Consider the following 13389-nt stretch of genomic DNA (forward strand, 5'->3'; position numbering starts at 1 on the left):
TCACACCAACTTGGGTTCTAGGTCTCTGCAGCCTTGGACAAGCAACTTCATCCCTCGGAGCCTCGGTTTCCTTACCTGTAAAATGAGGATTAAAAAAACCTCATTGCCATGATTGTTGAGACGTCAAATGGAAATGCTATCCGGAAGGCACTCAGGGTAGCCTGACATGTAGGGAGGGAGTGGTGAGGAGGTGGGTGTTGCAAGCTGCTGCCTGGTGTTGTGCCACCCCCAGCCTGTGACCTGCTCAAGACACTCTCTCTACTGTCTGGAGCCAGGCCAGTATGGCACTTACATCTCCTGCTGGGCACAGGACCACAGAGCCTACAAAGGGCAGTGTTGCAGCCTCTCCTGAGCCCCAGCAAGCAAAGCCTTTGCCCTGACCGCCAGGGTTCTCCCCACGGTCCTTTTCTTTTCCAGCCTCTGCTGGCTCCACCCTGCCCTGGCACCCCCGGGGGCCCCGAGTAACTTAGCAGAGGGAGACACTGATTGATCCACAGAGCCCTGGCCTAAGCGTGATTTTCACAGGGTTCCATGAGCCCAATACTGACATGTCTTCTGCAGTCTCCCCCCAAATCCACCGCCTTCTACACGTGACAGATGACCCGCTAGCAAAGGTGACCAGAAGGAAAGCTCCCGGTGCTGCACTTGTCTCCACCTTCTTACCTCAGTTTGTCCCTCTCAGTCAGCAGTGTTCCTTTCGGGTGCTCCATCACCTACACCTGGCTGACCACTGCGGCATGGGCAGGGATCCTGTCACAGGGATGTCCAAAAAGTAGCAGGATCCTAAAGCAATTGTTTAGGGCCACAGAAGGAACAATAGGAAACACTAACCATTTGAGACTATTTCTTCAGGAGATGACGCCAAAATTCTGGAGCAGAGAGTGGGCTCCCATACACCAGTGTTCTGCCCTTCTGCATCTCCTCCCAATTAGTCTGAATAAGAAGTCTCTGCAGCCAGCCTTACCTGGGCAATATGCCTTAGCAGGATGAACCACGTCTCTGGCTGCCAAGCAGTCCCCATGGCCACCCTTCCTTTCTGTCCTCCCAGCAGTGCTGGAGGATTCATGTCCCACTGCTCCTTCCTGCCCCTAGCCCAGGTCTGTACCAGCAGCTCCCCCCTGCATGGCTGGAGGGCGGTAGACCAGCAGCCACACGGCTAATGGGGGCCTCAAGGACTGGGCCACTCACCGAGCCCTCAGGCAGGAAAGGAGCTGCATTTACTTGTGACCCCTGCTTAGAATGCCAGTGCCCGAGCCGGCCCCAGCCCTGGCCCTGCCTCCTCAAGGGTCAGCCGAACTCACCCGACCCTTCCACCATCACCTCCAGCTGCTCCGTCATTCATTAGCCATGTGAAACCAGAATGCAGCAAGTTAGCGAGCCTCCAGCGTCAGTCGGAACCCGGCAGGGAACAGAATTGTCCTTGAATGGCTCGCATGAGGAGACTCGGGGAAAGTGAAATGGCCAGCAATACATACTGCACATAAAGAACGGGGTGCAGGCTGCGCTGAGGAGAGGAAGTGACTGGCGAGTGTCAAGGCTAAGCATCAAACGGAACACCCAGTTTCCGCCAAAGGCTCACTTCCTGCACCTGTGAAGTGGACACACTAACACCTCCCTCACAGGGTTGTTGTGGGAACTTGCTGTGATTGAGTGTAACACCCGTAGCACCAAACCTGACACACAGACCACACTCATCAAGGGTAACATCCATTATTAGGAGGATGTTGTCTTTATCAACATCCGGAAGCCTTTATCCACCCTATCCCCACCCCTCCTGGACCTGTCAGGCCCTTCACACCAGGGCTGGCCATCTAGGGGCTGAATCCACAGCCACACCCATCCCTGACCTATTGCCTGTGGCAGAGCTGAGTGGTTGGGAGAAGGCCCTCCAGCCTGCAAAGCCTAAAATACTCACGAGCTGGCCTGTCACAGAGTTTGCCGACCCTGTGCCCCATCCCACCCGTTGCAGCTCTCTCTCCGCTCCGTAGCACTTCCCTCTGTGGTGATCAGACAGTTAACTGTGCTTGTCTGTCCCAGGTCTGCCTTCCCCACCAGAATGAACCCCCGAGGTAAGGACCCGTCTGGAGTTCCCAGAGCCTGGCACACAGGGCCACTGGGTAAACACCTGTGCTCGCCTTTCCTATCCCTGGAGCCCCAGCCTCTGAGCTCCTTGCTGGGCCCTGTGGGCACCTGGGTCTCGGAGGCAGTTCCAGAGTGGGCCGACTGCTGACTCCGCACTCCCTCTCGGAGAAGTGCTGATGCCAGCAGTTTTCAGGCAGTGGAGCAAGCCCCGGCTCACAGGAGTGTTTTCCACCAATTTCCCGAACCCCTGGCGCAGCCCATGAAGCAGGATGTTAAGGTTTTCATTGATCACCAGAGGGCCCAGGAGCATCTGGAAGTCTTCAGATTCACTCAGGTGACAGAGAGGTGGCCCCCATGGGACAGCCGAGGGGTCCCATGGAGGGCAGGGCCTGAGGGGCAGCTCCAGGGAGTATTTCCCCAATCTGGCAATTAGACTGGGCTGCGTGGCAGGAGCCCGACCAGACTGGGGGCATGTGCCTCTTGCGGTCCCAGGAATGGGAGGAGTGCAGACTACCTCAGCTCCTCAGGAGGGGGCGTAAGCTACCGCTCTGGGCTCCTTTCCAGCAGTCAGGCACCCCCACGCCTGCCAAGGAAAGGCCCCAAGATGCGTTCATTCGTTCCTCCGCTCAAGACGTCCATGCCCAGGGACAGCTGCGAGCCAGGCACTTGCTATGGGCCTTGGGCCAAGTCCCCACTAGAGCAAAGCCAAGGCCTGTCCTCATGGAGCCGACATGTTAGTTGGGGGACAGGGGCAGGAGCCACTGGGGGGGTCATGTGTGGCACATCAGGGAGCTAGGAGGAGGCCCGTGCAAGCTCCCTGACCCCTCTTTGCAGCCGCACCCGCTTCTCTAACCAGCTTGCCTGCCTGGGCGCGGGAGACACTGGCTCTGGCATTGGGAGCAGCCCTGGTCCTGGGTCCCTCGGAGCCTTGGTTAATGTCAGAGTGGTCCTGAGCTGAGGCTGCACCCTTTGTCTCTGTGATGGCCTCTGCTCCCCCAGAGAGCTGCCCCCACTCTCCACCCCCCCAGCCCCGGGGAGTGGCTATGCTGGCAGTTCTGCACCAACAAATAGACTGTGAGAAAGGAAATGGAGAAACCTTCTCAGTTTCTGGTCTGTGGAGAAAAAAACGGCCAGGAATGCCACGTTTTCAATTTTCCCCCTGTATGTAATGTTTAGTTTATATAAATGAACTAATATTTTCCTGGAGAGCAAAAATCATAAAGAGCGTTGACCCCCAGAGAAGGCAAGTCATGTTTGTGTGTGCCTTGGAACTGGTGAAGACATTTCCAGATTCTGTTAGCCCCGCCTCCACGTGGCTTAACCAACTGACAGGTTTTCTCTGAAGAGTCCTTGGCAGCAAAGCAAGTCTATGGAAAATCTCAGCCTGCGCCTGGGGTTGCTGCTCTCGCACCTTCAGGACTGCTCCCCACACACCTTTCTGTCTTCCTTGTTCCATCGCCCACTGGGTAACAGCCCTGCTTGGAGTCAGGTAGACCCGGCTTCAAAGCCCCGGCCCCAGCACTTCACTGTGGGACCCTGGGCCATCTGGTTAATCCGTCTAAGCCTCAGTTTTCTTATTGGTGAAATGGGAGTAGGAATAAATACTTCGTGTTGGCTTCCTTCACAGGGCTGAGGCCGTGCCCGAAAAGCCTTTAGCACAGCGGTTGGCACACGCTTACCACTCGGGAACGTTAGCTCGTGGCCCTAACAGGCAGGCTCTGATGCTGTCCCCATGGAGGGACAGTGGGAGGCAGAAACGGAGCCAGGGGTCCTCACCTCAGCGCGAGCTCACCACTCGCCAGCTATGCCAGGACTCCGGCCGCGTAACAGGCACCCAGGGCCTAGCGGCACAGGGCCACCATTTTATTACACGTATAGATTCTGCGGGTCAGGAAGTTGGACAGGACACAGCCAGACAGCTTGTCTCTGCTCCATGGTGTCTGGGGCCTCAGCTGGAAACACTCGAAGACAGAGGGACTCAATGGCTGGGGGCTGAAGTCATCTGGACAGGACAGGCCTGGTGCTGGCTGTGGGCCGGAGCTGCAGCTGGGACGGGACACATGTGCATGTGGCCGCCGTGTGACCTGGACTTCCTCACCGAATGGCAGCTCGGGGTCGTCAGACTCTCGTGTGGCAGTTTGCCCCCAGACAGGATGTCCCAGGAACAGTGTGCAGGCTGCATCACGGCATTTGTGCGACTCACCTTGGAAGTCAGCTAGCCTCGCTTCTGCCACAGTCAAGGCAGTCACCAAGGCCTGCCCAGAACCAAGGAGAGGGGACATAGACCCGACCACTGAACAGGAGCAGCGGCAGAGAAAGTGTGCACGTGTTAAAACCACCACACAGCTGGTTCGTGGCAGGGAAACAGGCTCAAAGATGAGGATGGTGGTGATGATGGTGACAGCCAGCATGTACTGAGCCTGTGCTCTCTGCCAGGAGCTGTGCTAAGCACTTGCCGCTGTTCGCTTGGGACCTTCACACCTACCCTGTGAGGTGAGGGCCGGTATCCTTATTCTCCAAGTGAGGGTACCTCATCTCAGGCATGGAGGAGGGGTCAGAGCCAATTGCTGAGCCCAGGGGTCTGGACTGGTCTCACCTGCATCCAACAGGAGAAGCAGGATGCCTGTGAGGCCCCCGCGTGATTGGGGCTAGGCCCACCACCCCTTGTTTCTGTGCAATGCTGTAAGCACCCTGCCTCGGGTGACAGCTTTGGCACATCCGTGACTTTCCTACAGACATTTTGTGTCACATAAGACCACGATGGTTGAGTAGGAAAAGAGAGCACCCTTTGGGTGAGGGGTGGGGACGCTTCCTTCCATGTCAAGGTCATGAAAGGAGCCGAGACTCAAGCCCGATTCTGTCCACTGTGGCCCAGCTCCTCTCATGGCACCAGTGGCGTCCCTGGCATTCCTCGCTCCCTGTGGCCTGGGAACCTGGGCCTTCTGATTCCGAAGAGAAAGCGTCTGGGCCTCAGCACAGTTGACAGGTGATCTTCACTCACAATAAGGACCCGTGAGAGCTGCATGTATGAGAAACAAAGAATGTGTGTGAATGTAAAAGGGACCAGCTCCCAGGCTGCACCATGAAACCTGGCCAGAGGAAGGTTTCAACAAAAACAGATTTTCTGTGAGAAGCCGTGTCCCAGAGTGCCGAGGGCTCTGGCAGACCCAGGGAGGGCCGAGTCCCTGGTCTGGGAACAGGGCTCTGAGCAGGCGTAGGAAAGAAGCTGAGAGACAGAACCCCTTTCAGATGGGGTGACAGTGTGTCAGACACTCAGGGTGGCACTTTAAAAGCTCCAGATCAAGGCAGTGAGGCCACAGAGGCGCAAAAGGCTGCAGAGACTGACCCCTGCGCTCCCAGCTCAGCCTGAGACAGAGGCAAGACTGGAACACAAGTCTGTGACTCCCAGTAGTTTCTCCTTTGCCACAGCTGCCTCCCATTAATTTCCGACGTGCGAGACTTGGAAAGCACCCTGGTGAGCAATAGCGGGGCTGCCAGACTACTTAAATCGGGCAGCGCTGACCCATGGCAGAGCCTCTCGGATGCTGCTGGAAACCCGTGGGAATGAGGCTCCCGTCTCATGAGCCTCTGCAGCCATGAGCACCATGCCGGGCCATTTGGCGCACTCGGCCGCACCCCGGCTGCTCGCCCAGCCCTGTGCTGGGCACCGGGACACAGAGCTGGTGTCTGATAGGGAGTCGGCCCGTCCACAGGAAATCACACACACCCTTAGTTATAAATGGGCGGGTGCTGCGATGCAAGGTGCAGGCCACCTGAGAGCAAGTGACGGGAGGCCTCGAGGCAGGAGGAGCAGTGGCCGCCCTCTTTGTAGGAACTCAGGGCTAGGAACTCTGTACAGCACTGGGCTCGTCAGGGAAAGGCCTCACCGCCGTCTAATTTAACCCTGAAAGATGGGAGAAGATCAGCAGTGCTTTCCCTCCATCTCTCTCTCTTCTCCCAAAACTTCCAGGATGAACAGGACGTCGTTTCTGGGGCATTCCAGGCTTGTCTCCTGTGGTCCACAGGGGTGGACACAAGAGGACCCTGGCCCCAGGCCATGTTCTGACTGGCCGGCTGACCAAGGTGGCACAATAGGCCCCCCCCCCGGTTTGCTCTCTCTGGAGACCCAGACCAGAGAAAAGGGGAACGTTGCTGTGTGTTCAGCCCCAAAGGTGGGTGCTGCCTGCAAAGGGCCGCCTCTGAGAGGGGAGAAGTGACAGTTGAGACCCGGGGCTGCTGAGGTCAGAAGAAGAGCTTCTGAGCTGCCTTCCTTTAGAATTACAAATGAAGCACAGATCACTTTCCTCGTGCACCTAAAATGATACTTTCCTCAAATATTTGTTCTAGTGACCCTGGTTTCACACTCGCTCCTTGCAGCCTTCCTTCTCATCCCACCAACACTGACTGGTTTCCCCCCACGTCTGTCGCAGGTCTCCCTCTTCTCAGTGAGCTTACAACCCTGGATAATCTCGCCCCCTCTTGGCTCCACACACCCCTGTGCTGACATGGGCTACACATCTGTCCCCAGCTGCCGTCCGTCTCCTGAGCACCGTACCCCTCTACCCATGGCCTCCCCACGTCAGTCCCAAACTGCACTTCTCACCGGCTCCCCCAGGCCTGCTCCCTAAGTGAATGGCACCAGCCTCCATTGAGGGTTACCCGGAGCCCCCCTCCCGCCACACCCCACCCGTGGTCCACCTCCTAGATACCACTCGTCCACACCTTTCCTGCCCAGCCTGTGGTCTTGGCCACAAGCACGTGCTGTCCAGCCAGAGTGAGTTTCCTACGGTGCGAATCTGAGCACATGACTGCCCCTCCTAAAACTCTTCACACGTTCCCCTCATGAAACTCTAAGCTCCCCATGGCCCCGCAGCTCTGGCCAAGCCCCCCGCCCACACACATTCCCCACCCGCAGCTCCTCAGCCAGGCTGGTTCTCTGCAGTTTCTCTGGTAGGTTCTGCCGCCTTTCATCTCAGGGGTTTTGCACGTGCTGCTCCTTCTGCATGCGCCGCTGCTTCTGCTGGCAATCTTGTGCCAGCCTGGATGTGAGACCCTCCCGTGTCCTCAGATGCACTGCTCACCAGCTGCCCCCAGGAAGCTCCTTCACCCTGCTGGCCTCAGGCTCCATGTTGCAGCATTGAGGGAATAGTGCCTGCGAGGCAGTGTTATGGCAAGGCTTAGATAAGACCCTGCCTGCCGGCGTTGAGAACAGTTTCTGGCACTTTGCAGATGCTCGTTACCTTTACCACCATCGTCATAGGCACAGTAGTTACTGCCATTATCGGATTTATTGTTAACGATTCTCCCATCAAAGCATGTGTCTGCCCTGGGTGTAATTATCTGGTCACTAGCCTCTCTCTCCCGCTCGACTCCATGAAGGTGGCACATCGGCTCCCTAGTTCAGCCTGGCTCTCCAGCACCTGGCCCAGGGGCTGGCACAGGGACAGAAATATTCGCTGTGGAAAGAAGGGAGGGACACGCATCACTTCCTCCTCACAGGCAGGCTGCCAGGTCCGACCACTGTTCCAGTTTTGGAGAGGTAGCCTTCAGGCTCAGAGGTGCAAGGTGACTTGCCCAAGTTCACTCAGCCTGCAAGTGACAGACACCAGGGGGACCCCAGGCCTGTCTGCCTCTGGATACTGACTTCCGTGCTGTCGCCGTCCGTCGCTCATAGTCCTGCCCATTCCACAGCCATGATGACAAGGCCCTGTAGTCTTTTATAATCAACGAGTGGTCCGTTGGGCAGCATGTTGGTTTCTTGAGAAAAATGTAATGAAAACCAGACTTTTTAACATGATATCTCATTCCCCACAGACTGCCAGTTCTCATATGTTCCAATAAAACTGCTAAAGAAACAGCCACTTAAAGCGCTTTAAAGATTATTCATGGAAAAATTATGCTGAGGAAAAATAGAGCAATCCTCAGAGATAGTCAAGACACACGGTCAGTTTTTCCAGCTGCTCGTGCCATATCGGGCCGGCAGCGGGACCACACTCTGCTAAGCCAGGCCAGAGCCCTCGATCGTTATCACCGCCCCCACACCGCCCTCCGCCCAGAAGACATGGAGAAACAAACTTGCCAGCCACCCAGCTCCGAAACTCCCAGAAGACACGTGTCCCTGGTGCTGTCACGTGCTGGCCACCCCAGGCTTGCGGGGGCAGGAGCGTGAGGCCTTTTCAGTAGCAGAGAGTGTCACTTCTTGGCATAGAGGCCACCCCCATCCCTAGGTCCCAGCTGAATGGAAATTCTTCTGCTTCAGCATCAGACCCAGGCTGTTGGTCAACAAAGGGATGGGAGTGGCTGAGACCCAGGAAACCCGGAGCAGCATTAGCTCTGACACTGGGCCCAGGGCGATCACAGCCACTTCTGCGTGGGCTGCCCACCCTTCCTCCTGCTAGGCCGAGGGGCATCTGAGGCCAGGCATGCCTCCCAAGGCCGTCCCAAGCAGCAAGAAGAGGGAGCAGATCCAGTCCTCGTTCTGAAGGGAGAGTCAAGAGCTGAGTGGGAGAGACCGAGGGCAAGTCCAGATGCTTGAGAGAGCCTGAAAGTGGAGATGTGAGCTGGGAGCAGGAACCACGTGGAGACAGATGGGAAAGGGAGTCCATCAGGAGTGAACAGGAAGCCCAAGGAGGGGACCAGAGGAGCCCTCGGAGTGCCCAGCATCCCTCCAGTGTGTGACTGGTGTGCTCCGAGCATCCCTTTAGACGGGCAGGAGTCAGAGAACCAGCTGCATCGGAGGCAACTGCATGCACAGGGCATTGAAGTGTTGATAGAAGCCTGGCACACAGGTGGTGCGTCACAGGAGTTAGTCCCCTTCGCTTTCCTTTTCAAGAGCAAGTGGGCCTTATTCACTGTTTCCTGGAGGAAGTGCCTCCTGCGTATCAGCATCTCAAAGGTGTCACTGGTTCCTCCTTCCTCAGATTTTCACTAATGTCCGACCTTTGAACTGTAGAGTTCCCCCGCCTCTCCCTATTGTGCTGTACCCCTGGATTCAAGTCCTGCATGTAGTAGATATATAAGCCCTGGCTTCCTCACCTGTCAAACAGACTTGCTAAGAGACTCACGTCATGGATTGCAGCCCAAGCAAAGCAGCCAGGCACGGGACCTTCAACCATAATTCTCAGCGTTGTTATTGCTGCGACAACACCAGGGAGTTGAATTCCATTCCAAACCCCAGGGGGAGGAGCCATGCCATTTGACCTTTACAAAATCCTTTGTGAACCCAGGGTGGGAGCCAGAGTGACTCAGGCAGAGAGACTGTAATCCCGCTGATAAACAAGGCGAGTTCCATCCTCTGCACGGATTCACTTATTGAGCAACATGTGCAAAACGAAAACAAAGCAGGATGGCTCCCATTCTTCCTTTTCCTCTGCGGAGCAACTGCACGAGAGGTTTCTTCCAGGACAGAGCTCACCTTCGCTCCAGCATTTGGAGCAGAAGTTCTTCCCCAGGGTGCACAAAAGAATCGTGGGCGGGCAACACCCACCCCCACCTGAGGCAATGAAATCAGAACGTGCAGGGTTGGGCCCAAGACCCTGTTTCCACACTCTCCGGAGGGTTCCGTACATGCCCTGGTGCGGAATTACAGCCTCAGAGAAGCTGACTGACAGTGTGGAAGCCCTCGCCAGAGAATGCACGCACACACAGCTTAGGTGCAACTACAGTACCTCCACAGACTCTTCAAAGGCCTTCCATGGGCCCTCCTGGGCTGGTGAAGCCCATTCAGGCCAGACCTCGCTGAGCTCATTACCACACGCGCCACATGTGACTTCCTCGTCAATGACAGGCCACGTATACAACGGTGGTCCCATAGGTTATAAGAGAGGTTGTACATGTTTATAAATTCCTGTCGGCGCAGTGACGTCATAGCTGTCCTAACGTCACAGCACAGGCATCACTCACGTGTCTGTGGTGATGCTGTGTAAGCTCACCTCCCGCCCTGACGGTCGGTCCTGTGAACGTCCAGCACATACAGTTATGTGCAGTGCGTCGTCCTTGATAATGATGATAAGTGATCGTGTTACTGCTTTACGTATTGACTATGCTTCTCATCGTTAGTTTAGCCTGTGCTCTTTCTACTTACCAAGTTTGCTGTAAAACAGTGTGCCGTATCACGCCAGCAGCAGCCTCCTACACCCGTGTTTGCCTTGTCTGCTGATTGCATCATTTTCTCTTGTCCTTGATTTAATCTCAGGCTGTTTTGTACAATCCGTGCTGTACAGACTTGTAGCCGAGGAGCAATCGGCTGTCCCATACAGCCAAAGTGTGTAGCAGGCTGCCCCATCCATATTTGTGTAAGTTGCACTCCGTGATGTTCTCACAATAGCCTCCTGACGCATTTCTCAGAACGACACCCATCGTTAAGCAACACGTGACAGTATTGTGAATTGGTCTGTCAGAGCCCTGTACTTGAGATGCCATATGCAGGCTGGAATTGGGACCTCGGACAGTGTCCCCTGTCTCCTGCCACCAGGTCAGGTTGCCCAGGCAGCCGCCCCCAGCGGCAGTGTCGGTGTGGGGGGGCCTCCTCGGCTGCACACAGTGATCGTTAGCGTCAGACGCCAAAGGCTCTGGGGAGAAGCCGATGCGTGTTCATTGGTTGGGCAAAAATGAGGTCAATGGAAATGTCACCAAGCATGGAAACCAGATTTTAGTGACGAGGAATGAGTGAGAGGGGCAGAAGCGGAGCAGAGAGGAGTGTGGTCCTCTGTGTGAGGAAGCGTGATTGCCCAGGAGGAAGATCTGGGGCCACGGGGCCTTCTTTTACAGAAAATGAGAGACTAGAGTATGTTTATAGGCTGGAGGAAGGGAGCAGAGAGGCAGAAGGGGAAAGTGATGGAGGGACTTCTCAGAGGACACAGGTAGGACGGGAGAGGAGAGATTAGTCTTGGACAGAGGAGGTCCCCCCGCCCCAGGCCAGACGGGGAGGCTGGAGTGGATGGAGGTGCGTGTGGCAGCTGCAAGGCTAGATGTGAGAGCGCTCAAACCTGAGCACCACAGTGTTCTCCTGGAAGTAGAGAAAGGGAAAGGGTCAGTGAGTTGTGCAGGGGGCTTAAGGAGAGAGGGGACGTTTGGGAATAGTTGTTGAGGGCAGCAACGGAGAAAGTTGACCAAGGCCTAGGAAAGGCATTGGTGGTGGGGCCTTGGGGAAATGAAGGAGAAGGTGTGAGGGGCGGGTCAAAGGGATAAGACACAGCTGAGCGCAGGGATTCAGAGCTCAAGGGGATGTGAGTTCCCCGCCTCATGAACCTTCCCCCTTCTCAAGTGCCAGAAGGGAGCCAGACTGTCCTCAGTGGACAGGCTGGGGACGGGGGTCATTATTTAACTTTAAAAGTGATGAGCCAAGCGTGCAGGAGGACATGGGTGGATCCACAGCCTCCTGTAGCGGAGGACCTGGAGCCCTGGATGGACCTCGAGCTTCACAGGCCAAGCAGCAGCCCCTTGATTTGCTGTCTGTTTGAGGTGTTCTACAGGAAGTGCAGAAGCCCTAACCCCCACTTCCGGTGTCCGGCCCAGGCAGCTAAGGCTAGGCTGGCATCTGGGGTCACCTCCCTTAAAGACTTTCCTTCCCAAGCCACAGAAACGAAAAGAATACAATAGTGGTCGGGACCACACCCCTCAATGTATGGCTGTGGACTTGGCCGGCATGGATTCTGCCACAGTCTCTGTGTATGGTGCTCAGTCGTGTTTGTGGCCCCAACCCCTGGCTCTGATGACCTCCTGTTGTCCCCATGACTGGGGCTGAGGAGGATATGGTAATAATTAATTAACACAATAAAATTAAGTATGAATGCTAACTGAAACTGCCTATATTACCTCATGACTGAAAGGTGAATTGAATTATTCCCATTATTCAGATGAGGAAACTGAGGCTCAGTGAGTAAGTCAAATAACCCGTCCAAGGTCATCCGGACTGTAACTTTCAGGCCTGGGGTCAGAGCCCCTGCCTACCTAGTAGCTGTGTTCTCACTAGTAAATCCTCTGCCTTCCCATAATCTCTCCATCCTTTTTGTTGAATGTGTGGGTAGAGGAAAGGAAATGTCTGTAGAAGGGCACAAGGGTCAGGGGACCAGACTTGGACTCAGATGACATACTGTTCAGTCTCAACTCTGTCACCCAGCTGGGTGGCCTTGGATACATCGTGCCCAGTCAGAGGCACCATGCTCCACAGGCCACTGGCCATCCTAACGATGTCAGTCCTGGAAGCTGATTATACTGGAGTAGATGGGCCTTGTATGAACCTTGTCCCCTAGGACAGCAGGGCTGGGTGCCTTACCCCGGGCTCACCCCCTCTGAGCCTCCACAGCCCCCATGTCGCGCTCTCTCTGCTCTATTCATAGGCCCCTCCACCAGCTTCAGTGCTGCCAGGTTCAGCCGGCGACCCACCTGTCCTGACGCATCCGTTGCTGGCAGCCTCCCCACACCCCCCGTCCCGAGACACAGGAAGAGCCACAGCCTGGGCAACAAGTGGGTAATGCATCGGGCCCCTCGGGCTCTAGAGGGGCTGGGCCTGGGGCCCGGGCTGAGGGCTGGCCCGCTGGGGCCCTCCCGCCCCACCCAGGAGTGCCGACCGGTGCTCTTGCCATCCCTGCCCGGTGCCCCCTCTTCAGACTGGTGGGTGGCGCTTGCACAGCACACACTAGGTACTGGCGGGGGGTGTCGCAGGTGGGAGTATTGCTGTTGGGGTTTTACTGGTGGGATTACCACTGGTGGGATTACCACTGGTGGGATTACCACTGGTGGGATTACCACTGGTGGGGTGTTTGCAGGTGGGGGCTGTCGCTGGTGGGGGCTGTACTGGCTCAGTAGCTGATAGAGGAGGAGGCATGCAGGGAAGGGCAGGGAAGTAAGGGTGGGACTCCTTGCGTAAGTTTGCCCAAGCTCCGTGAGTGCCACCCTTGTGTAAACCCCAGAGTCCAGTGGGCACTGCGACTGTCATCCAGGGCAGCTCTAGGGGACTTCATGCGCATGCCAGTGAGTCTCTGCTTGCCAGTGGCTCGAGAGAGCCTGCCGCCGCGTCACCCCACTCTGTGGGGCTGACATGTGTGGGCCTCAGTATGGTCAGGACAGCTACGCCTGTGTCCCCAGGTGTTGGGCACAGGCTCCTGAGCAGTGGGGCCATCCCTCCCTCCCTATCTTGTTCCTTCCTGCCTTATTCCCATTTCCCCTGCTTTCCTCCCTCGCTTCCTTCCTCCCTCCTTCCTTCCTTCTTTCTTCCCTTCCCTTCCTTCCTTGCTTCCTTCCTTCTTTCCTTCCTTCTTTTCCCTCCTTCCCTCCCTCCTTCCCTCCCTCTCTCCCTTCCTTCCT

General features: G+C 56.2%; 1 protein-coding gene across 12 annotated transcripts in view; it reads left to right on the plus strand.

The window, feature by feature from the left end:
* The window catches only part of RALGPS1 (Ral GEF with PH domain and SH3 binding motif 1), a 249656-nt gene that overhangs the window by 209684 nt on the left and 26583 nt on the right, over window positions 1-13389 (plus strand). For 11 of the 12 annotated variants that reach the window (XM_033122561.1, XM_033122562.1, XM_033122559.1 and 8 more), the window contains one exon: window positions 12423-12549. The exons of the other annotated variant lie outside the window; for it this stretch is intronic. In XM_033122561.1, the coding sequence (XP_032978452.1) occupies window positions 12423-12549 (127 nt within the window). The remainder of the gene's footprint in view (window positions 1-12422; window positions 12550-13389) is intronic. 12 annotated transcript variants of the gene reach the window in all.

This window comes from Rhinolophus ferrumequinum, chromosome 12, assembly GCF_004115265.2.
Source record: "Rhinolophus ferrumequinum isolate MPI-CBG mRhiFer1 chromosome 12, mRhiFer1_v1.p, whole genome shotgun sequence".
Lineage (NCBI taxonomy): Eukaryota > Metazoa > Chordata > Mammalia > Chiroptera > Rhinolophidae > Rhinolophus > Rhinolophus ferrumequinum.